Source organism: Narcine bancroftii, chromosome 3 (assembly GCF_036971445.1).
Source record: "Narcine bancroftii isolate sNarBan1 chromosome 3, sNarBan1.hap1, whole genome shotgun sequence".
Taxonomy (NCBI): Eukaryota; Metazoa; Chordata; class Chondrichthyes; order Torpediniformes; family Narcinidae; genus Narcine; species Narcine bancroftii.
Genome location: NC_091471.1, coordinates 230,358,080 through 230,382,595, shown reverse-complemented (window position 1 = coordinate 230,382,595; position 24,516 = coordinate 230,358,080). Strand labels below are relative to the sequence as shown.

At 48.1% G+C, this 24,516-nt stretch overlaps 2 protein-coding genes across 3 annotated transcripts in view; both read left to right on the top strand.

Annotated features, from left to right (window-relative positions):
* Positions 1-132: 132 nt before the first annotated feature.
* LOC138758218 (glutathione S-transferase P-like) overlaps positions 133-24,516 on the top strand; it is a 46,564-nt gene continuing 22,180 nt past the window's right edge. The window contains exon 1 of one of the 2 annotated variants that reach the window (XM_069926829.1): positions 133-172. In XM_069926829.1, coding sequence (XP_069782930.1) covers position 172 — 1 coding nt within the window. In that variant the 5' untranslated portion in view covers positions 133-171. Of the gene's footprint in view, positions 173-23,177; positions 23,250-24,516 lie in introns of those variants that run through there. The other variant, XM_069926825.1, reaches the window with a different exon arrangement.
* On the top strand, positions 9,067-13,289 carry LOC138759624 (glutathione S-transferase P-like). Its single transcript, XM_069930338.1, has 5 exons — positions 9,067-9,195; positions 9,367-9,454; positions 9,672-9,775; positions 11,267-11,349; positions 12,932-13,289. Exons 1-5 carry the CDS (start codon positions 9,067-9,069, stop codon positions 13,164-13,166), a joined length of 639 nt encoding a protein of 212 aa, XP_069786439.1. The 3' UTR covers positions 13,167-13,289.

Sequence of the window (24,516 nt, the reverse complement as noted above, 5' to 3'; positions counted from 1 at the left end):
CCCTGTCTCTCTAACCCCCTCCGGTCCTCTAAACCCCTCCCTGTAACACCCCCGCCTTACTTGATTTTCCCGCCGTAAACCAACAAACCTTCTGACTCATCAGTTTTGGTTCCTTTATCAGAAAACAACTCCATTTCCATTCAGACACTAACAAGGTGTGGAACGAACAACAGTGAGACCAGGTAGTGGAGAAAGGGGGAGACGCGGGAGGGGGAAGTGGGTAGGTGGAAGGAGCGAAGAGTAGAGGGGGAGAGACATGTAAGTTAGGGTGGGACTCATGGATGTGGTTAGGTGAAGAGATGCCTCCATGGGGGTAGAGAGACTGGGAGGCAGGGAGAGAGAGTGAGAGGAGGCGGGGAGAGAGAGGAGGCAGGGAGAGAGGTGGGGAAGAGAGAGAGGCTGGGAGAGAGAGAGGAGGCGGGGAGAGAGAGAGGCGGCGGGGAGAGAGAGGAGGCGGGAGAGAGTGAGGAGGCGGGGAGAGAGGAGGCAGGGAGAGAGGTGAGGAAGAGAGGAAGTGGGGGAGAGATAGAGGAGACGGTGGAGAGAGAGATGGGGAAGAGAGAGGCAGCGGGAGAGAGAGAGGTGGTGGGGAAGATAGAGGCGGAGGTTAGAGAGAGGTGGAGGGTAGAGAGTTAAGTGGGGGAAAGGGAGGCGGAGCAGAGAGAGGCGGGGTGTAGAGGCGGAAGGAAGAAAGAAGCGGTAGGGGAGAGTCCAGAGGCGGTGGGGAGAGAGAGAGGTGTCGGGGACAAGAGAGAGTTGGATAGAGAGAGGCGGGGGGAGAGAGTGGAGGTGGGGGAAGAGAGAGAGGCGGGGCATAGAGAGAGGCGCAGGGAGAGAGAGAAGCCATGGGGGGGTGGGCGCGGAGGTGGGGGGGGGAAGAGAGAGGTGGGGGGGGGGTGAGAGCAGCAGGGGTAGAAAAAGAGGTGGGGAGGAGGGGAAGAGAGAGGGGAGGAAGAGAGAGACGGTGGGGAGAGAGAGCCAGAGATTTATGTCCTCACGCAACCACGTTACATCTGGAACTACAGAGACTGTCTTTGTTCTGTTCCCCTTGTCCCTTCACCCCCCCCCCACACTAAACAGTTCTCTGATGATTTGAGGGGGTGGGGGGAGTGAGAGAGAGTGAGGAGGGGGGAGAGGGGTTGAGGAGAGAGACAGAGGGAAAGAGTGGGAGGGGATGCAGAGAGGGAGGGGAGAGAGGGACTACGGAGAAAGTGGGAGAGGGGGTGCAAAGAGGGAGGGGGAGAGTGGAGAGGGTTGGAGGGAGAGGGGATGTGGAGAGGTAAGGTGTGGTGAATCTCTGCTAAGCTGCATGTAGAGACACTCCCCTTGGGTATAACTGTGTATGCACCCATTGTCTTTCATTATTGTACCATGAATTTCTGCTAATAAAAGCCATGATTATTGTTTGACCACATCGTCTTTTTCTACTTCATCACTGGCACTTCAATTTTATTAGCAGAAATGGATGCAGCCCTCAAGCCAGAGCGGCTGATAATCGAGCAGTCTGCTCCGAGGGCCAGAGAAATTTTCAACCACTGGATTGCTGGTTTCGATTACTACGTGGCTCGAAACAACGTGATCAATGAGGCGATACAGTGGGACCACCTGAATTCCTGGATAGGTGAGGTCCCTTTTGCTGTAACGCAAGGAGCTTCCACTCTGGCTATAGCCCGGCAATGTCTGACTGCTTACTACATGGTGCTACGGAATGTGGTGCTTGCTCGACACCAATTGTTGACTAGACGCCAGAAACCCGGGGAAAGTGATGCTGCCTATGCACTGGCCCTCGACTCGCTGGCAAACGAATGTGATGTCAGGGCAGTCAATGTGCAACACAGCAATGCCTTGAAGCTGGATGCTTTTGTCACCAGAATCAACTCCAGTGACATCCATCAAATGCTGCTGGAAATGGAGCCCTTAACGTACGACCGGGTAGTCACTCTATCCAAAACACTGGGAAGTATTATGCAGTCCAGTGAAATGCTAGAAACAAAGGGGAACATCCTGGACTGCTGAAAAGAAAAGGGCGAACCCCTGGCAAATGCTACTTCTGTGGTAACAGCTGGCACCCCAGACACAAATGCCCGGCTCAATTTGCTACCTGCAGCTATTGTGGGAAACTCGGCCACTTCGCTAAAGCATGCAAGGCGAAAAATACTCCCACCGATAAGAAGAGAAGCTCCAAGAAAATTCATCCTGGGGCTGCGGGAATGGAAGACAAATGTGAAAAGGAGGAATCTTCAGATGAGCCGACTGAACTGACTTCAAGAGACAGCGAGGTGAGATCAGCACAAAGTTCCCCTGTGATAGCTCAATTGACTGTAAAGCTTGGGGGATGTTACGGACAGGAACGGTCGACGATGAAGGGGAAGGTGAATGATGAGACTCAATTGCCTAATAGACTCGGGGAGTACTGACAGCTACATCCATGAGAAGGTTGCCAAAGCCTTAAATTTGCGGAGATATTCAGCAAACCGAAAGCTACCGAAGGCTTGTAGTGAACTTACAAAAACTGTTTGGGACAAGTGCAAAGTTACTTTAAATTTGCAGGGACGAAAGGAGTCACGTGATGGAGTAGTGGCCGGTTGGGGAACTCCAGCCCTCTCCGGAAAAGTTTAAAAAAAACACATAAAACACAAAGGCACAAACATGAAAATTAAAACAAAGTGAAAATAAAGGTGGGAAGAAAATGGCAGCGAAGAAAGAAAAGTTGAAAGCAATGGAAAGAAGAGAAGAAGAAAGAACGTCGGAAGAAGAAGGTGAAGGCCTTACCTGTCTGAGGAGGCCCGCCACGGAGAGAGAAGCCCGCTCCCTAAGGTCAGTTGAAGTCCCGAGCTCAGGACTACAAAAATGGGTCGCGGAGCCAAGTAAAAGTGCGCAACCGCGCATGCGCGAGGAGTCGTGCATGCGCGATGCGCATGAAAAAAGAAACACTGACGGGAGGGGGGACCAGCTGAGGAGTCGATCTCCACAGCTGAGAATGACAGCTCCAACACAACAACAGGAAGAGAACATAGAAAATAAAGAGAACAAGAAAGAAGAGAGTAAAAAGAAAACAAGGAAACAACAGATGACCAACCCAGAGGAAGAAGAAGAAGAAGAACATAGAGAAATGGAAGAAGAAGGGAAAGGCAAGACAATGGATATATTTTTTTTAAAGAATATATGGAATCAGTAAAAGAATGGCAATTACAAGAATTTAGTGAAATAAAAAGAAGAATTAAAAGTGCAGAAGAAAAAATGAATAGATTAGAGATGGTCATGTCAGATATAGGAAAAAGAGTGAACAAGGTGGACGAATGAGAAACAGCCGTAGAAATGGAAGTAGAGGACTTTAAAAAGAAATTAGAAGAATCTAATAAAAAAGTTAAAGAGACACAAGAGCTGTTAGCCAAGAAGATAGATATAATGGAAAATTATAAATTATTAATGATCTAGATGATGGGGTGGTGAATTGGATGAGTAAATATGCTGACGATACTAAGATAGGTGGAATAGTGGATAATGAAGAAGGTTTTCAAGGATTGCAGAGCGATTTGGGCTGCTTAGAAAAGTGGGCTGAGAAATGGCAGATGGAATTTAATGCTGATAAGTGTGAGGTGCTTCATTTTGGTAAGAAGAATCAGAATAGGACATATGTGGTAAATGGGAGAGCATTGAGGAATACAGAAGAGCAGAAAGATTTAGGAGTGACGGTACATCGTTCCCTGAAGGTAGAAACTCACGTGAATAGGGTGGTGAAGAAGGCTTTTAGTATGCTGGCCTTTATCAATCATTGCATGGAATATAGGAGTTGGGAGGTGATGTTGAGATTGTATAAGACGTTGGTGCAGCCTAATTTGGAGTTCTGTGTGCAGTTCTGGTCGCCTAATTATAGGAAGGATATAAACAGAGTGGAGAGAGTGCAGAGAAGGTTTACCAGAATGTTGCCTGGGTTTAAGCATCTGGAGTATGGGGAGAGATTGGACAGATTGGGTCTTTATTCTTTGGAGCGTAGAAGGTTGAGAGGGGATTTGATAGAAGTATTTAAGATTATGAAAGGGATAGACAGAATGGATGTGGATAGACTATTTCCGTTAAGAGGAGGAAAGTTTAAAACAAGAGGACATGAGTTAAGAATTAAGGGGCAGAGGTTTAGAGGTAACATGAGGGGGAACTTCTTTACTCAGAGAGTGGTAGCTGTGTGGAATGATCTTCCGGGAGAAATAGTGGCGGCGGAGTCAATTGTATTATTTAAGAAAAGGTTGGACAGGTATATGGATGAGAAGAAGATGGAGGGTTATGGGCATTGTGCAGGGAGGTGGGATTAGAAAGGGGTGTTTGGTTCGGTGCAGACTAGAAGGGCCTAATAGCCTGTTTCCGTGCTGTAATTGTTATGTTATGTTATGTTATGTTAATAATAGAAGAAATAATATAAAGATAGTGGGCCTTAAGGAAGATGAAGAAGGTAAGAATATGAGAGAATTTATAAAAGATTGGATCCCCAGGGTCCTAGGAAGACCAGAATTACAGGAAGAAATGGAAATAGAAAGGGCACATAGAACATTAGCCCCAAAACCACAACCACAACAAAAACCAAGATTCATTTTAGTAAAATTCTTAAAATATACAACAAGAGAAAATATATTGGAGAAAGCAATGAAGAAAATGAGACAAGACAAAAAGCCACTGGAATACAAAGGTCAAAAAATTTTTTTCTATCCAGGGTGGGGAGGAGTTACGGTCACTGCAAAATCAGTTGACGATTGTGAGTGAATTCGCAAATCCAAATGGAGAGGGGAGATGTGGTTAAAGAAATTTTAGATAGGAGAATAAGGGAAATGTTTGATGTTTTAGAAATGTTGTCTTATAAAGTGTTCAAAACAAGAAAGCAGAAATGGATAAGAAGGAAAGGTGATGATGAGGAAACGGAAAGGGAAGATAAACAAAGTATGAAATGGCTACGTTGAACTATATGACATTAAATATTAATGGAATACATAAACAAATTAAAAGGAAGAAACTGCTAAATTTACTGAAAAAAGAAAAAATTGATATAGCATTTGTGCAAGAAACACATTTAACTGAATTGGAGCACAAGAAATTAAAGAGAGATTGGGTAGGACACGTAACAGCAGCATCGTATAATTCAAAAGCAAGAGGAGTAGCTATATTAATTAGTAAAAATGTGCCATTTAAAATAGAAGAGGAAATAATAGATCCAGCAGGGAGATATGTAAAGATAAAATGTCAGATATATTCGGAGTTTTGGAATCTACTCAATGTATATTCACCTAACGAAGAAGATCAAAAGTTTATGCAAGATATCTTTTTGAAGATAGCAGATACGCAAGGGAACATATTAATAGGAGGGGATTTCAACCTGAATTTGGATTCAAATATGGACAAAACTGGGAAAAAAATTAACAGAAAGAACAAAGTAACCAAATTTATAATTAAATCGATGGAAGAAATGCAACTTTTGGATATATGGAGGAAACAACACCCAAAGGAAAAGGAATATTCATATTACTCGGCTAGACATAAAACATACTCAAGAATAGACCTATTTTTCTTATCAGCTCGTATGCAAGATAGAGTAAAAAAAACAGAATATAAAGCTAGAATACTATCGGACCATTCACCCTTAATATTGACAGTAAAGTTAGAGGACATCCCTCCAAGAATGTATAGATGGAGATTAAACCCCATGTTACTTAAAAGGGAGGATTTTAGAGAATTTATTGAAAAACAAATTAAAATGTATTTTGAAATAAATACGAAATCTATGGGATGCAATGAAAGCATTCATTAGAGGGCAAATAATAAGTTATGTAACCAAGATGAAGAAGGACTATAATCAGGAAACAGAGCAGTTGGAAAGGGAAATAGTAAATATAGAAAAAGAATTAGCAATGAAGGAAGATACAACTAAAAGAAGAGAATTGGTGGATAAAAAAATAAAATATGAAACACTACAAACATATAAGGTGGAGAAGAATATAATGAAGACAAAACAGAAATATTATGAACTAGGTGAAAAAACGCACAAAATCCTAGCATGGTAGCTTAAGACAGAACAAGCTAAGAAAATGGTATTGGCATCAAGGAAAAAAGACAAACAAATTACATATAATCCAAAAGAAATTAAGGAAAACTTTAGAGAATTCTATGTACAATTATACCGAACTGAAAACGAAGGGAAAGAAGGGAAAATAGATGAATTTCTAACTAAAATTGAACTACCAAAACTACAAATAGAGGAACAAAATAAATTAGCAGAGCCATTTGGAATAGTAGAAATACAAGAGATAATTTAAAAATTACCAAATAATAAGACACCAGGAGAGGATAGATTCCCAATAGAATTCTATAAAACATTTAAAGACTTATTAATTACGCCCCTCCTGGAAGTAATCAACCAGATTGATAAAACACAAAGCTTACCAGATTCATGTAAAACAGCAATAATTACAGTAATACTAAAGCAAGGGAATGATCCACTCACACCAGCGTCATATAGACCAATATCTTTACTTAACACAGATTATAAGATAATAGCTAAACTATTAGCAAACAGATTAGCAGAGTATGTACCGAAAATGGTAAATCTAGACCAAACTAGATTTATCAAAAAAAGACGCACAACAGACAATATTTGTAAATTTATTAACTTAATTCATGCAGTAGAAGAGAATAAAGCACCAACAGTAGCAGTTGCTTTAGACGCAGAGAAGGCCTTTGACAGAGTAGAATGGAATTATTTGTTCAAAGTATTGCAAAAATTCAGTTTACCGGAGAAGCATATTAATTGGATTAAAGCATTGTATAAGGGACCATTAGCGAAAGTGACAGTAAATGGACATGTATCAAAGCAATTTAACTTAAGCAGGTCAACACGACAGGGATGCCCACTATCACCTTTATTGTTTGCGTTAGCTATAGAACCACTAGCAGAATTGATAAGAACAGAAAATAATATAAAAGGGATAAAAATAAAAGACAAGGAATATAAAATCAGTTTATTTGCGGATGATGTTATAGTATACTTAACAGAGCCAGAACTATCAATAAAAGAAATATATAAGAAATTGAAGGAATATGGAGAAGTGTCGGGTTACAAGATCAATGTAAATAAAAGTGAAGCAATGCCTATGAATAATGCGGATTTCTCAAAATTTAAGAAGGAATCACCATTTAGATGGCAAATGCAAGCAATAAGATACCTAGGTGTACAAATAAACAAAAATCTCGGCCAACTATATAAACTCAATTATTATACACTAATGAAAAAATTACAGGACAATTTAGAGCATTGGAAAGATTTACCACTAACACTAATAGGAAGGATAAACTGTATTAAAATGAACATTTTTCCAAGGATATTATACCTATTTCAGGCATTGCCAATACAACTGACAGAGAAATTCTTCAAGGAGTTAAAGAAAATAATAAGGAAATTTTTATGGAAAGGGGGGAAACCGAGGATAGCACTAGATAAATTAACAGAATGGTATAAACAAGGAGGCTGACAACTGCCAAACTTTAAAAATTATTATAGAGCCGCACAATTAAGATACCTATCAGATTTTTATCAAACAAGGGAAAAGCCAGATTGGACTAGATTAGAATTAGATAAAATAGGGGAAAAGATACCTGAACACATATTATATAAATGGGATGAAAAATTGGTACAACATAGAAGTTCTCCAGTATTACATCATCTACTCAATATTTGGAAGAAGATTCATGTAGAAAGAAATAAAACAAATTATCAATTACCAAAACTAATATTGATGCAAAACAAGTTACTCCCTTTTACAATAGATAACCTTTCCTTTCGAGAATGGGAGAAAAAAGGGATTAAAAGAATAGAAAATTGTTTTTCAGGTAATAGATTCTTATCCTTTGAACAAATGAAAGATAAATACAATATAACTCAAGATACAGCGCTGGCATATTACCAATTGAGATCCTACTTGAACGATAAATTAGGAAGCAGTTTGAGTTTGCCAGAGGGAAGTAACTTTGAATATGTGATTACAGATACAATGATAATCAAAAGATTTATAACAAATATGTATATTAAACTGCAAGAAAAGGAGAATGAGGAAACAAATGGTAAAACTAAACAAAAATGGGAACAAGATTTAAATATAAAGATAAAAGAGGAAACATGGGAGAAATTATGTTCTGGAACGATGAGAAATACAATAAATACGAGGTTACGTATGATACAATATAACTGGATACACAGACTATACATTACACCTCAAAAGTTAAATAAATGGGACCCAACAGTATCTGATAGATGTTGTCGATGTAAAAAAGAAATGGGAACAACAATTCATGCAATCTGGACATGTGAGAAAGTATAAAAATTTTGGGAAGATCTAAATCAGATATTAAATAAAATAACAGAAAACAATATACCAAAGAATCCAGAGATCTTCCTCCTAAGTAACATAAAAAACAAAGAATTTGGAATTGATTTGGAGGATGCACAAAAAAGATTTGTTAAGATAGCTCTAGCCGTAGCAAAAAAATGTATTATGTCAAGCTGGAAATTGGAAGATAATTTGAAAATACAACAATGGTATATAGAAATGAATAAATGTATTCCATTAGAAAAAATAACATATAGTTTAAGAAATAATATTGAAATATTCGAACAAATATGGGAGCCTTACATTAAACACAATAGCGAAAACCTACCGGGGACAATCACTACCTAAGTTAACGGAAGGAAAAGGAAATGAAAAGAATGGACTCAGTGGAATTTCTGGTGTATTTTTATTGAATGACAACATTGTCTGACTGGTTTAATGTATCCTAGATTTTATACCTTAAATGGACGGGAGGGGGGAGGTAGGGAGGGTGGGAGGGGAGGAGGGAGGGGGGGGAGAAAATGGCACTGTATATGTGTGAAAAGGAAAAAGTGTGTACCATGATTAATGTGATTTATGGTGTGAAAAATATAAAATTTAAAAAAAAGAGGTAAGATGACCGCAGCACAACAGGAGAGGGAGCTGCACAAATTCTCCATTTCCGTGTCTGTGACCATTCTCTCCCCCTCCCTTCTCTCCTATGCCTCTCTCCCCCCCCACTCACCCCGCCACAGGACGATGTGCCGCTACGAGAATGTTCCTGGCCAATCAGGGACAGACGTGGAAGGAAGTCGATGAATGGTCATCAGGGCCATTGAAGTCAACCTGCGTGAGTTCCCAACACCAATTGCAAGCGGTGGGAGAGAGAGTGTTTCCAGTAGGATGGGGAGGGGCCTTTTCATAATCCCCCTCATGGGATGCTGGGGGAAAGGGTGTGAGGACAGGTTGCCCACCTCAGCCAATCACAGATAGCACCCTCCATCTTTTGCTCCCTTACCAGGTCTTTGGACAATTCCCCAAGTTCAAGGATGGGGATCTTGTTTTGTACCAGTCGAACGCCATCCTCCAGCACCTGGGCCGCAAGTTCGGTGAGTCTTACCCCCAGCTCCTCCGCCAGGACTTTCTGCTGTTCTCCCCCCTGCTCGACAGTTAACCTGCCCCCTTTGTCCCTCTGAATCGTGCTCTTTCCCAGTTCGTTTCTGGCATACAAGTGGTTGGGATCACCCCTGCCTCCCACATTAGACCGACTCTCTCCCCTCCTCTCTCTTCCTCTAGTTCTCTCCCCCCTCCCCCCCCGATCCCCAGGACTGTACGGTAAGGATAACAGAGACGCTGTGATCATCGACATGCTCTGTGATGGTGTGGAAGATCTGAGAATGACGGATGTGATCCTCATCTACACAAACTATGTGAATGTACCCTGGGGAAAGGGGTGGAGTGGGGGGAGTGACAGGAGGGAGAGAGAAAGGGTAGACAGAGAGGTGGAGACATAGGAAGGGGGAGAAAGAAGGGGAGAGAGGAGTGGGGGTGAGGGAGGTGGGAGAGATTGAGTGGGAGAGAGAGCTGGGGAGAGAGAGAGAGAGAGGAAGAGAGAGAGAGAGGGGAAGAGAGAGAGAGAGAGAGTATTGTGTGCAGTTTTGGTCACTGAACTTCAGGAAACGTATCAACAAGATAGAAAGAGTGCAGAGAAAATTTACTAGGATGTTGCCCAGACTTTAGGAACTAAGTTACAGGGGAAGGTTAAACAGGTTCGGGACTTCATTCCCTGGAGCGTAGAAGAACGAGGTAGAGATTTGATCTTTAAAATTATGAAGGCAATAGATAGAGTAAATGTAGGTCATCTTTTTCCCCACTGGGGTGGGTGAGAACCAAACCAGAGGACACGGGTTAAGGGGAGAAGTTTAGGAGAACTTCTTCATGCAGAGAGTGCGGATCAAGCTGAGGTAGTGAATGTGGCTGGATTTTGACATTTAAGAAGAGTTCGGGCAGATACTTGGATGGGAGGGCTATGCACTGGGCACAGTTCAGTGGGACTGGGCAGAAAAATAGTTCAGCACAGACAAGAAGGTTCCTGTGCTGGAGTGTTGTACGGTTCTATGAACACTGAGGCTCACCATGCTTCCTGTGACAGAGTTGTTCATGTGCAGCAGAGAGTGGTCGTACCCAGTGCTCCTGAATTCGATCTCATGGATTTTAACAAGACATTTGACAAGGTCCTCAATGAGCATTGTGTTCAGTTCTGGTCACCTCATTACAGGAAGAATGTGAAAGCTACGGAGAGGGGGCAGAGGAGATTGACCAGGATGTTGCCTGGATCGGGAAACAAGTTTTATGAGACAAGGTTTGCAGAGCTGGGACTTTTCTCTTGGGAGTGTAGAAGGATGAGAGGAGACTTGATTGAGGTCGACAGGATTCCGAGAGGTATTGATAGGGTGAACAGTCAGCATCTGTTTCCCACGGCAGGATCACCAAACACTGAGGACGTGTGTACAAAGTGGAAGGAGGGAAGTTTAGGGGAAGGTTTTTTTTGCACAGAGTTGTGGGGGCCTGGAATGCCTTGCCAGGGATGGTGGTGGAGGCTGGAACATTGGGCGCTTTTAAGAGATTGTTAGACGCACAGATGGTAGAAAAATAGAGAGTTACAGGGTAGGTAGAGTGTAGTTTTTTTTAGGAAGGAATGTATGATTCAGAACAACATCGAGGGCAGAAGGGCCTACACTGTGCTGTCGTGTTTTGTGCTTTCCATCTCTTTTGCCTTGTCCGCCCCAGGTTCTTGGGTTGTTCGCGCCAGGCAAAATCTTTCCACCTCTTCCCCGTGTAACGACTCATCCACTGTGTCATGTCCAAACATTAACCTCACTGCACACCCCTCTCTTTTCCCCCTCCACTCACCACTGCAGGATGGAAAGGCCAAATTTATCGAGGACCTTCCCTCCTGGCTGAGATGCTTTGAGAAGGTGCTGGAGAAGAACGGGAAAGGATTGGAATTCATCCACGGGAACCAGGTGAGCAATAGGCCCCACCCTCTCTCTCTCTCTCCTGGAAGATGAGGCTGCTGTTGTATTCTTTTCGCATCATGTCATGCCGTCCGACACTGTCAACACCACCTCTCCCAACTCCCCATCCTGCCTGTATCCCATTATAACCTCCCACTGTCCACATCACCTCTCCCAACTCCCCATCCTGTCTGTATCCTGTTATAACCACCCACTGTCCACATCACCTCTCCCAACTCCTCTTCCTGTCTGTATCCCTTTATAACCACCCACACCACCTCTCCCAACTCCCCATCCTGTCTGTATCCCTTTATAACCGCCCACACCACCTCACCCAACTCCCCATCCTGTCTGTATCCCGTTATAACCTCCCGCAATGTCCACACCTGTCCCAACTCCCCATCCTGTCTGTATCCCTTTATAACCTCCCGTATTGTCCACACCACCTCTCCCAACTCCCCATCCTCTGTATCCCTTTATAACCGCCCACACTGTCCACACCACCTCACCCAACTCCCCATCCTGTCTTTTCTTTTTTTTTGGCTTGGCTTCGCGGACGAAGATTTATGGAGGGGTAATGTCCACGTCAGCTGCAGGCTCGTTTGTGGCTGACAAGTCCGATGCGGGACAGGCAGACACGGTTGCAGCGGTTGCAGGGGAAAATTGGTTGGTTGGGGTTGGGTGTTGGGTTTTTCCTCCTTTGTCTTTTGTCAGTGAGGTGGGCTCTGCGGTCTTCTTCAAAGGAGGTTGCTGCCCGCCGAACTGTGAGGTGCCAAGATACACGGTTTGAGGCGATATCAGCCCACTGGCGGTGATCAATGTGGCAGGCACCAAGAGATTTCTTTAGGCAGTCCTTGTACCTCTTCTTTGGTGCACCTCTGTCACGGTGGCCAGTGGAGAGCTCGCCATATAACATGATCTTGGGAAGGCGATGGACCTCCATTCTGGACCTCCCACAATGTCTACACATGTCCCAACTCCCCATCCTGTCTGTATCCCGTTTTAACCTCCTGCACTGTCCACACCTGTCCCAACACCCCATCCTGTCCATATCCCGTCATAACCTCCCGCACTGTCCACAACTCGTCTCCCAACTCCCTATCCTGTCTGTATCCCGTTATAACCTCCTGCACTGTCCACAAAACCCCATCCTGTCCATATCCTATCATAACCTCCCGCACTGTCCACAACTCGTCTCCCAACTCCCTATCCTGTCTGTATCCCGTTATAACCTCCTGCACTGTCCACAAAACCCCTATCCTGTCCATATCCCGTCATAACCTCCCGCACTGTCCACACCTCTCCCAACTCCCCATCCTGTCTGTATCCCGTTATAATCTCCAGCACTGTCCATGACACCTCTCCCAACTCCCCATCCTGTCTGTATCCCGTTATAACCTCCAGCACTGTCCATGACACCTCTCCCAACTCCCCATTGTGTCTGTATCTCATTGAAACCTCCCGCACTGTCCACAACTCCTCAACACAGGTAACAAGGGATGGGGGGGGCGAGCGTCTGAGGGTATAGACTTCCACAGGCACTTGCTCATACACGCCTCTCCCCCTCCCCCTCCTCTTCCCACAAATTTCCTTCGTCGACTACAGCCTCTTCGACGTGCTCCTGAACCTCCACCTTCTGGATCCTTCCTGCCTCAAGGAGTTCCCTCTGCTCTCTGGCTATGTGGAGAGGATGCAATCCCAGCCTGGCCTCAAGTCCCACCTGGAGAGCAAGGAGTTCCTGCAGCATCCTGTCAATGGCAACGGGAAGCAGGGAGAAGGGAAGAGGGGAGTGTTCTCCATCTGACTCCCTGCCCCCTGATGTTTATTCATGAGTAGGGGACAGTGAGAGAGAGATAGCCTCTCCTGGACCAGGCTCCTGCACGTCGAGTCTCTCTTCCTGTTTGCGAATAAATATTTTGATACCTGACAGCAGGATGATTGAGTCTGATAATTTACACTCCTTCCCTGGTCTCTCGATCAAGGAGGGAGGGGATGGTGAGGGGAGAGAGAGAGCTAAGGTAGGGGAGAGGGAGGGGACAGAGATGGGTCCTGTTTTGGAATAAATAAAAGTTTTTAATCTGTCTATATCCTGTTGTATCCTCCAACAACCTCCCACAATATCCACATCACCTCTTCCAACCTCTACAACACACCCCACCATTTATCATGTTGGTCCCTGTACCTTGAGGTGTCTCTGTTCTACAAAACTCTCCACCGTTCACCGTGTCAATCCCTGTTCGCCGCGGTGTCGGACCCTGTACCCCGAGGTCTCTCTTTTCTACGAGACTTCAGCGGAAAGTCTGACTGGATTGAAAATGTTCCTTCCCTGACAGGAGTTCGCAGGTGAAGGAAGATTGCTTATTGTTTGACAGTTTATTGAATGGTTAGGTATATACAAACGTGTATGGTGCACAGATAGCCCCAAGTCAAGCACACACTCCCGGGATGATTCAACATCCCACTATTATGTGCAGTTCTGGTCATGTAACTACAGGAAAGGTATCAATAAGATAGAAAGATGCAGAGGATATTTACTAGGATGTTGCTTGGTTAGGTATATACACACGTGTATGGTGCACAGATAGCCCCAAGTCAAGCAACAGTTGGATATGGCAGTTTGTAAATACATGAAGGAAATCAATCTCTCTCCCACCCTGCCAAATATCCCAATATGTACAATATAAAAACATTTAGTAAATTGAGAAAGTCTTCCTCTAAAGATGGTATAATTAACAAAATGGCATATTTTGAAACTTGCTGTATGCAATAGGATCAAAAAGTGCAAAAAATATGGCTTTGGATCTGAGACATTGTTTGATGAAGACCTTGTGTGAAGTTCCCTCTCCCCCCATCCTGTAACACACACCTGGGATGAGACACAGAGTGAAGCTGCCTCCTCCCCTATCCCGCACACAACCCTAGGGTGGGACACAGGGTGAAGCTCCTGTCTTATCACACACTCCTGGGATGATTCAACATCCCACTATTATGTGCAGTTCTGGTCATGTAACTACAGGAAAGGTATCAATAAGATAGAAAGATGCAGAGGATATTTACTAGGATGTTGCTTGGACTTCAGGAACTGAGTTACAGGGAAAGATTAAACTGGTTCCGAAATTCATCTCCTGGAAAGTAGAAATGGGGAGATTTAACATTTAAAATTACGAGGGGGGATATACAGACCAAACGTGGATAGGCGTTTTCCATTGAGAACAATTTTTTACCTAGTCCCACTGACCTGCTCCCAGTTCATACCCCTCCCATCTGTGTACCTGTCCAAATTCTTCTCAAATGTTAAAATTGAGCTCACATTTACCACCTCAACTTGTTCCACACTCCCACCACTCTTTGTGTGAAGACATTCCCCCTCATGTTCCCCCTAAACCTCTCCCCTTTCACCCTTAACACATGTCCTCTTGTTTGGATCTCACCTCCCCTCTGTGGAAAAAGCCTATTTACATTTGACCTCTGTCCCCCTCATAATTTTAAACACCTCCACCAAATCTCCCCCATTCTTCTATGCTCCAGGGAATAAAGTCCAAACCTGCTTAACCTTTCCCTGTAACTCAGTTCCTGAAGTCCGGGCAACATCCATGTAAATCTTCTCTACACTCTTTCTATCTTATTGATACCTTCCTGTAGCTAGTGAACAAAACTGCACACAATACTCCAAACCTCCACTGATGTCTTGTACAACTTTACCATGAAGTCGAACACCTGTATCCGACACTTTGATTTATTTTGGAGTGCTTTTATCACAATCTCAACGTCCACAGAAATCCACTGTTTTACGAAGCACTGGTCCAGAGGTTGCAGCCTGTTATGTCTCTGTGTTACTTGGGAGGGTTCTTATTAGAGATGCAAGATTCAAGTAACAGAAGAGACTTTACTTACTGATGCCTTCCACCATCTCAGGAAACTGTTCACACACACACACACACACACACACACACACACACACACACACACACACACACACACACACACACACACACACACACACACACACACACACAGACACACACACACACACATTTATATATACGCCCTACAATGGTGCACTACAGTTACTACAGTCCGCAGGGTGTACACTTACATGTCAACAAAATGGTTCACTTTATCCTGACTATATAACACAACCCAAGGATATGGGGTGGGTCACTGGGAGAGGGACCCAACTCCAGGTGGGCTGTGGGTAACTGCAGCGGTCACTGAAAGAGGCTCTTGAAAAGGTCCCTCTCCTGCCGATCCTTATGCCGCACCCTGGCCTCGATGAGCTGCATCTCACCGTTAACTAGGGGCTCAAGGCTGAGTTCCAGGAGGGCGGCCATGATGAGGTCCTTGCGAGCCTCTGGAAGGCGCCACACTGCCCCCTGGGCGTTGCCTAGAGTGGACCTTGATGTTGCCTGTGGAGAGAGGGGGAGTAGAGAGAGAGAGAGAGAGAGAAGGGGGAAATGGGTTGGGGGAAATGGGGAGAGAGAAGGGGGAAATAAGTTGAGAGTGAGAGGGATGAGATGGGGTGTAAGAGGGGAAAGAGAGGGAAGGGGAGATGGGTTGGGATGGAGAGAGGGGAGATACGTGTTTGTGGGGAAGAGAGAGGAGAAAGGGTAGGAGGGAGTGGGAGATGAGAGTGAAACAGGGATAGAGAGAGAGACTCCCTGAAGTGCACCATGGAAAAGGTTCAACTGGTCAGACCAGAGATTCCTGTCACATCCAGTCCACTACACACCTCCCTCTCTCTGTAATCCCATGCCCCCCACTGCAGTCCCCTAAAACTCTACCTGTCTCTAACCCACTCTAGAACCCGACATCCCTCCCTGTCTCTGGAACCTCCTCCAGGCCCACACACCACTTCCTGTCTCTGCAACTCCCCCCCTCGGATCCATACACCCCTCCCTGTCTCTGTAAATCCCACAAGTCTCCTCCACTACTCCCTGTATCTGTAACCCCCTCCCTTCCCCTACACCCCACCTTTTCTCTGAAACCCCCTCTGGTCCCCTGCACCCTTCCCTGTCTCTGTAACCCCCTCCACTCCCCTACACCCCTCCCTGTCTCTTTAACCTCCTCTGGAACCCTACACCCTTCTCTGTCTCTGTAACCCCCTCCGGTCCCCTACCACTTCCATTCCCCTACACCCCTCCCTGTCTCGGTAACCCCCTTCCAATCCCCTACCAATCTCTGTAAACCCCCTCCAATTCCCTACACCCCTCCCTGTCACTGTAACCCCCCTCCAATCACCTTCACCCCTACCTGTCCCTGTAACCCCCACCGGTTCCCTACACTCAACCCTGTGTCTGTAACCCCCTCCGGTCCCCGACAAACCTCCCTGTCTCTGTAACTCCCTCCAATCCCCAGAATCCCTCCCTGTCTCTGTAACACCTTCCGCTCCCCTCCACCCATGCCTGTAACACCCCACTTACTTGAGAGATTCTCCCGCCATAAAACACACCCACACTAAGTTTTGATTCCTTTATCACAAACCGTCTCAATTTCAGTTCAGATGGTAACAAGGCGTGGAACGAACAACAGTGAGCTCAGGTCATGGAAACAGGGGAGAGACGCGGTGGGGGGGGGGGAAGAGAGAGATGTGGGGCAAGAGGGATGTGGGGAGAGGGGGAGAGACACAGGGGAGAGAGAATTGCGGGGCTAGGGCGGGAAAGGGAAGGGAGATGGGGGTGTGGCGAAGAGAAATGAGAAGAGGGTTATAGGGAGAGGGAGAAAGAGAGGAGGAGGAGGGGGAAAGGGGTTGGAATGGAGAGAGAGGGGAGGTAGGTGTATGGGGAAGAGAGAAAGGAGAATGGGTGGGAGGCAGGTGGGGATGAGAGAGGGAGTGCAAGAGAAGAGGGACAGAGGGAGAGAGAGAGAGAGAGACTTGATTTGTAAACTGGAAATGATGGGTTAACAGGAAGCAGCTGAAGTGCACCAGGGACCAATAATTCCTGTCACATCCATTCCACTGCACACCTTCTATGTCTGTAACCCCTCCAAACCCCACACCCCTGGTGTAGTCCCCTACATGCCTGTCTGTCTCTGTAACCCCCTTCGGGTCCCAACACACCACCCTGACTCTGTTACCCTCCCAGTCCCCTACACCCCTCCCTGTGTCTGTAACCCCCTCCGGTCCCCTACCCCCTCCATTCCCCTACACTTCTCCCTGTCTATGTAACCACCCCACCCCTCCAATCCCCTACACCCCTCCCTGTCTCTCTAACCCCCATCTAATCACCTTCATCCCTCCCTGTCCCTGTAAACCCCACCGATCCTCTACACCTCTCCCTGTCTCTGTAACTGCCTATCTGTATAACATCTTCCAGCCCCCCACACCCCACAGTCTCTGAAACCCACTCTGGACCCCTATCCCCTCCATTCTCCTACACCCCTCCCTGTCTCTGTAACCCCCTCCACTCCCCTACACCCCTCCCTGTCTCTTTAACCCCCTCTGGAACCCTACACCCTTCTCTGTCTCTGTAACCCCCTCCAGTCCCCTACCCCTTCCATTCCCCTACACCCCTCCCTGTCTTGGTAACCCCCTTCCAATCCCCTACCAATCTCTGTAAACCCCCTCCAATCCCCTACACCCCTCCCTGTCACTGTAACCCTCCTCCAATCACCTTCACCCCTACCTGTCCCTGGAATCCCCACCGGTCCCCTACACCCAACCCTGTGTCTGTAACCCCCTCCGGTCCCCGACAAACCTCCCTGTCTCTGTAACTCCCTCCAATCCCCAGAATCCCTCCCTGTCTCTGTAACACCTTCCGCTCCCCTCCACCCATGCCTGTAACACCCCACCTTACTTGAGAGATTCTCCCGCCATAAAACACTCCCACACTAAGTTTTGATTCCTTTATCACAAACCATCTCAATTTCAGTTCAGATGGTAACAAGGCGTGGAACGAACAACAGTGAGCTCAGGTCATGGAAACAGGGGAGAGACGCGGTGGGGGGGGGGGGGGGAGAGAGAGATGTGGGGCAAGAGTGATGTGGGGAGAGGGGGAGAGACACAGGGGAGAGAGAATTGCGGGGCTAGGGCGGGAAAGGGAAGAGGAGAGAGGGAAGGGAGATGGGGGTGTGGCGAAGAGAGATGAGAAGAGGGTTATAGGGAGAGGGAGAAAGAGAGGAGGAGGAGGGGGAAAGGAGTTGGAATGGAGAGAGAGGGGAGGTAGGTGTATGGGGAAGAGAGAAAGGAGAAAGGGTGGGAGGCAGGTGGGGATGAGAGAGGGAGTGAAAGAGAGGAGGGACAGAGGGAGAGAGAGAGAGAGAGAGAGAGACTCGATTTGTAAACTGGAAATGATGGGTTAACAGGGAGCAGCTGAAGTGCACTAGGGACCAATAATTCCTGTCACATCCGTTCCACTGCACACCTTCTAGTCTGTAACCCCTCCAAACCCCACACCCCTGGAGTAGTCCCCTACATGCCTGTCTGTCTCTGTAACCCCCTTCGGGTCCCAACACACCACCCTGACTCTGTTACCCTCCCAGTCCCCTACACCCCTCCCTGTGTCTGTAACCCCCTCCGGTCCCCTACCCCCTCCATTCCCCTACACTTCTCCCTGTCTATGTAACCACCCCACCCCTCCAATCCCCTACACCCCTCCCTGTCTCTCTAACCCCCCTCTAATCACCTTCATCCCTCCCTGTCCCTGTAAACCCCACCGATCCCCTACACCTCTCCCTATCTCTGTAACTGCCTATCTGTATAACATCTTCCAGCCCCCCACACCCCACAGTCTCTGAAACCCACTCTGGACCCCTACCCCCTCCATTCTCCTACATCCCTCCCTGTCTCTGTAACCACCCTCCAATCCTCTACACCCCTCTCTGTCTCTGTAACCACCTCCGGTCCCCTCCATCCCACCCTGTCTCTGAAAGCCACTCCAATCCCCTACACACTTCCCTGTCTCTGTAACCCATTCTGATCACCTGCAACCTTCCCTGTCTCTGTAACCCCCTTAGGTCCCGTACCCCATCCATTCCCCTACACCTCCCTGTCTCTGTCACCACCCCACACCTCCAATCCCCTACACCCCTCCCAGATTCTCCAACCCCCCTCTAATCACCTTCACCCCTACCTGTCTCTGTAACCCCCCTTCCAGTCCCCTACACCCTTCCCTGTCAGTAAACCCTCCCTCCAATCACCTTCACCCCTCCCTGTCCCTGTATCCCCCTCCAGTCCCCTACACCCCTCACTGTCTCTGTAACTCCATCCAATCCCCTACACCCCTCCCTGTCCCTGTAACCCCCTCTGGTCACCTGCAACCTTCCATCTCTGTAACCCCCTCCCATCAGCTACCCCTGCCATTCCCCTACACTCATCCGTCACTGTAAACTCCCCCCCCCCATCCATTCACCTTCACCCCTCCCTGTCCCTGTAACCCACACTGGTCCCCTACACCTCTCCCTGTCTCTGTATCCCCCTCCAGTCCCCTACATCCCACCCTGTCTCTGTAACTCGCTCCAATCCCAGCAACCCTCCCTATCTCTGTAACACCTTCCAGTCCCCTCCACCACTCCCTGTCTCTGTAACCATCTCTGGTCCCCTCCGCCACTCCCTGGAACACCCCCGCCTTACTTGAGACATTCTCCCACCATAAAACACTCCCATACTAAGCTTTGATTCCTTTGTCACAAACCGACTCAATTTCAGTTCTGACAGTAACAAAGCGTGGAACGAACAACAGTGAGCTTGGGTTGTGGAAACGGTGGAGAGACGTGGGGGGAGAGAGAGAGGTGGGCAAGAGGGATGTAGGGAGAGACACAGGGGAGAGAGAATTGCGGGGGCGAGGTGTGAGAGAGAGGGAAGAGGAGAGAGGGAAGGTGGTGTGGGGAAGAGAAGAGATGAGAAGAGGTTTATTGGGGGGGTGAAAGGGAGAAGAGGAGGAGGAGGGGGATAGGGGAGATGGATTGGGATGGGGAGATAGATGTGTGGGGAAGAAAGAAAAGAGAAAGGGTGGGAGGCAGGTGGGGATGAGAGAGGGAGTGAAATAGGAGAGGGAGAGAGAGAGAGAGAGAGAGAGAGAGAGAGAGACTAGATTGTAAACTGGAAATGATGGGTTAACAGGGAGCAGCTGAAGTTCACCAGGGAAAAGGTTCAACTGGTCAGACCAGTAATTCCTGTCATATCCAGTCCACTGCACACCTCTCTATGTCCCTGGTCTGGTCCCCTACATGCCTGCCTATCTCTGTAACACCCTCCGATCCCTACACCCCTCACTGTCTCAGTAACCACCAACCCCACCCCCATCCCCTACACACCCCTCCCTGTCTCTGTAAGCCTCCCGGATACCATACACCCTCCTTTTCACTGTAACCCCCCAACTCGGGACCCCTACACCCAACTCTGTCACTGAAAGCCCCACCAATCCCCTACACCCATCCCAGTCGTTTTAATTCCCTCTGGTCCTCTGCACCCTTCCGTGTCTCTGTAAGCCCCTACTCCGGTCCCCCACACCCCACCCTGTCTCTGAAACCCACTCCAATCCTCTACACCCCTCCCTGTCTCTGTAACCCCCTTTGATCACCTTCAACCTTCCCTGTCTCTGTAACCCCCTCCGGTCCGCCACACCCTCCATTCCTCTACACTTATCCCTGTCTCTGTAACCACCCCACACCTCCACTCCCCTACACCCCTCCCAGATTCTCCAACCCCCCTCTAATCACCTTCACCCCTACCTGTCCCTGTAACCCCCTCTGGTCACCTGCAAACGTTCGTCTCTGTAACCCCCCTCCTGTCCCCTACCCCTGCCATTCCCCTACACTCTCTGTAATCACCCCCTCTAATCCCTTACACCCCTCCCTGTCACTGAAACCACCCCCCTCCAATCACCTTCACCCCTCCCTGTCCCTGTAACCCACACTGGTTCCCTACACCCCTCCCTGTCTCTGTAACCCCCTCCGGTCCCCTACATCCCACCCTGTCTCTGTTACTCCCTCCAATCCCCAGCAACCCTCCCTATCTCTGTAACACCTTCCAGTCCCCTCCACCCATCCCTGTCTCTGTAACCACCTCTGGTCCCCTCTGCTACTCCCTGGAACATCCCCGCCTTACTTTAGAGATTCTCCCGCCATAAAATACTCCCACACTAAGCTTTGATTCCTTTATCACAAACTGACTCAATTTCAGTTCAGACAGTAACAAGGCGTGGAACAAACAACAGTGAGCTCAGGTTGTGGAAACGGTGGAGAGACGTGGGAGGAGAGAGAGAGGTGTGGCAAGAGGGATGTAGGGAGAGACACAGAGGAGAGAGAATTGCGGGGGCGAGGTGTGAGAGAGAGGGAAGCAGAGAGAGGGAAGGTGGTATGGGGAAGAGAAGAGATGAGAAGAGGTTTATTGGGGGGGTGAAAGGGAGAAGAGGAGGAGGAGGGGGATAGGGGAGATGGATTGGGATGGAGAAAGGGGAGATAGATGTGTGGGGAAGAAAGAAAAGAGAAAGGGTGGGAGAGGCAGGTGGGGATGAGAGAGGGAGTGAAATAGGAGAGAGAGAGAGAGAGAGAGAGAGAGACTATATTTGTAAACTGGAAATGATGGGTTAACAGGGAGCAGCTGAAGTTCACCAGGGAAAAGGTTCAACTGGTCAGACCAGTAATTCCTGTCATATCCAGTCCACTGCACACCTCTCTATGTCTCTGGTCTGGTCTCCTACATGCCTGCCTATCTCTGTAACACCCTCCGCACCCCTTACTGTCTCTGTAACCACCAACCCCCCCCCCCCCACCCCGATCCCCTACACACCCCTCCCTGTCTCTGTAAGCCTCCCAGGTACCCTATATCCCTCCTTTTCTCTGTAAACCCCAACTCGGGTCCCCTACACCCAACTCTGTCTCTGAAAGCCCCACCAATCCCCTACACCCCTCCCAGTCGCTTTAACCCCCTCTGGTCCTCTGCACCCTTCCGTGTCTCTGTAAGCCCCTACTCCGGTCCCCTACACCCCACCCTGTCTCTGAAACCCACTCCAATCCCCTACACCCCTTCCTGTCTCTGTAACCCCCTCTGATCACCTGCACCCTTCCCTGACTCTGTATCCCATTCTGGTCCCCTACACCCTCCATTCCTCTACACTTATCCCTGTCTCTGTAGCCACCCCACACCTCCAATCCCCTACACCCCTCCCTGTCTCTCTAACCCCCCTCTAATCACCTTCACCCTTCCCTGTCCCTGTAACTCCTTCCAATCCTCAGCACCACTGCCTATCTCTATAACACCTTCCAGCCCCCCACACCCCACAGTCTATGAAACCCACTCTGGTCCCCTACATCCATCCCTGTCTCTGTAATCCTCTCTGTTCCCCTGCACCCTTCCCTGTCTCTGTATCCCACTCCGGATCCCTACCCCCTCCATTCTCCTACACACCTCCCTGTCTTTGTAACCGCCCTCCAATCCTCTACACCCCTCCCTGTCTCTGTAACCCCGCCTCCAATCCCTTACACCTCTCCGTCTCTGTAATCCCAAACCCCCCACTCCGGTCCCCTACATCCCTCCCTGTCTTTGTAACCCATTGAAGACCCCTACACCCCTTCCTGTCTCTGTAACCCATTGAAGTCCCCTCCACCACTCCCTATCTCTGTAACCACCTCTGGTCCCCTCAGCCACTCCCTGGAACACCCCCATCTTACTTGAGAGATTTTCCCGCCATAAAACACTCCCACACTAAGCTTTGAGGAGGACTTTGCCGTCTGAGCTGCGCAGCGGGCTTTGGACTTGGGGTGAGGGGCCGTACACAGCCTTTAGAGCCTCGTAGAAACCCCTGAAGTCGCCAATGTCCGCGCTGAGCTGTGTTCGTTTGGCGAGGCTAGTCCACCACTCATTTTGGATCTCCCGGAGTTTGCGCTGAAGATGGCTGCATGCGCGACGGAAGGCTTGTTTCTTCTCTGGACAGGACGGCTTTGTAAGGTGAGCCTGGTGGGCAGCTCGCTTCTTTGCCAGCAGCTCCTGGATTTCCTGGCTGTTTTCGTCAAACCAGTCCTTGTTTTTCCTGGAGGAGAAGCCCAGTACTTCTTCAGTGGATTGCAGTATGGTAGTCTTCAACTGATCCCAGAGGGTTTCAGGGGACGGGTCCGTGAGGCGGGTTGCAACGTCGAGCTTTGCTTTGAGGTTTGCCTGGAAGTTTCCTCTCGCTTCGTCTGACTGCAGTTTTCCAACATTGAACCTCTTTCTGGGGGCTTTATTGTTCCTGGGCTTTGGCTTGAAGTGAAGGTTGAGCTTGCAGCGAACCAGCCGGTGGTCAGTGTGGCATTCCGCGCTAGGCATGACCCTGGTGTGGAGCACATCTTGTTTGTCACTTTCTCGCACCAGGATGTAGTCCAGGAGGTGCCAGTGTTTGGATCGGGGATGCATCCAGGTGGTCTTAAGGCTGTCCCTCTGCTGAAAAAGGGTGTTTGTAATGACAAGCCGCTGTTCTGCGCAGAGCTCCAACAGGAGGCGCCCATTGTCGTTGCACTTGCCGACGCCATGCTTGCCCAGGATTCCTGGCCAGGTTTCTGAGTCTTTGACGACACGAGCGTTGAAGTCGCCCAGGATGACAACCTTGTCGGCTGTAGGGGTACGTTGGATGAGGTTGCGCAGGTCGGTGTAGAACTTGTTCTTTTCTGCTGGTTCCGCCTGGAGGGTTGGAGCATAGACACTGATGAGGGTGATGTGACGCTTGTTTTGAAGTGGGAGTCGCATGGACATGATTCGGTCTGAGAGGCCTGTCGGAAGGTTTTCGAGTTTGGAGGCAATGAAGCTCTTGACCATGAAGCCTACACCAGATAGGCGTCGTTCATCCGAAGGCTTGCCAGACCAGTAGAGTGTGTAGCCCGCGCCGCGTTCTTGGAGGCTGCCTACATCTGCCAGGCGGACTTCACTGAGAGCGGCTATGTCGATGTCAAGTCTGAGGAGTTCATGTGCAATGAGGGCAGACCGACGTTCAGGTCGATGGCTGTCAGTCTTGTCTAGCATGGTTCTGATGTTCCAGCATGCTAGCTTGAGTTTGTGAGCGTCTTTTGAGGGGGAGGACGTGGAGGGGGAGGACGTGGAGGGGGAGGACGTGGAGGGGGAGGACGTTGAGGGGGAGGACGTGGACCTGTCCTCGGGCCTGCGCAAAGGAGCTTTTAGGTGGAGTGCAGTGCGCGCAGTACTCCATCCTCAACCGATGGTCAGAACACTTCCAATCTCTTTT

What these genes read in the sequence shown, in the direction of transcription:
- LOC138759624 (XM_069930338.1), top strand. Translation starts at nt 9,067, where the DNA reads ATGCCTCTCTCCCCCCCCACTCACCCCGCCACAGGACGATGTGCCGCT. An exon ending in GGCCATTGAAGTCAACCTGC is followed by an intron (nt 9,196 to 9,366) that starts GTGAGTTCCCAA and finishes CTCCCTTACCAG; the next exon opens with GTCTTTGGACAATTCCCCAA. An exon ending in GCACCTGGGCCGCAAGTTCG is followed by an intron (nt 9,455 to 9,671) that starts GTGAGTCTTACC and finishes CCCGATCCCCAG; the next exon opens with GACTGTACGGTAAGGATAAC.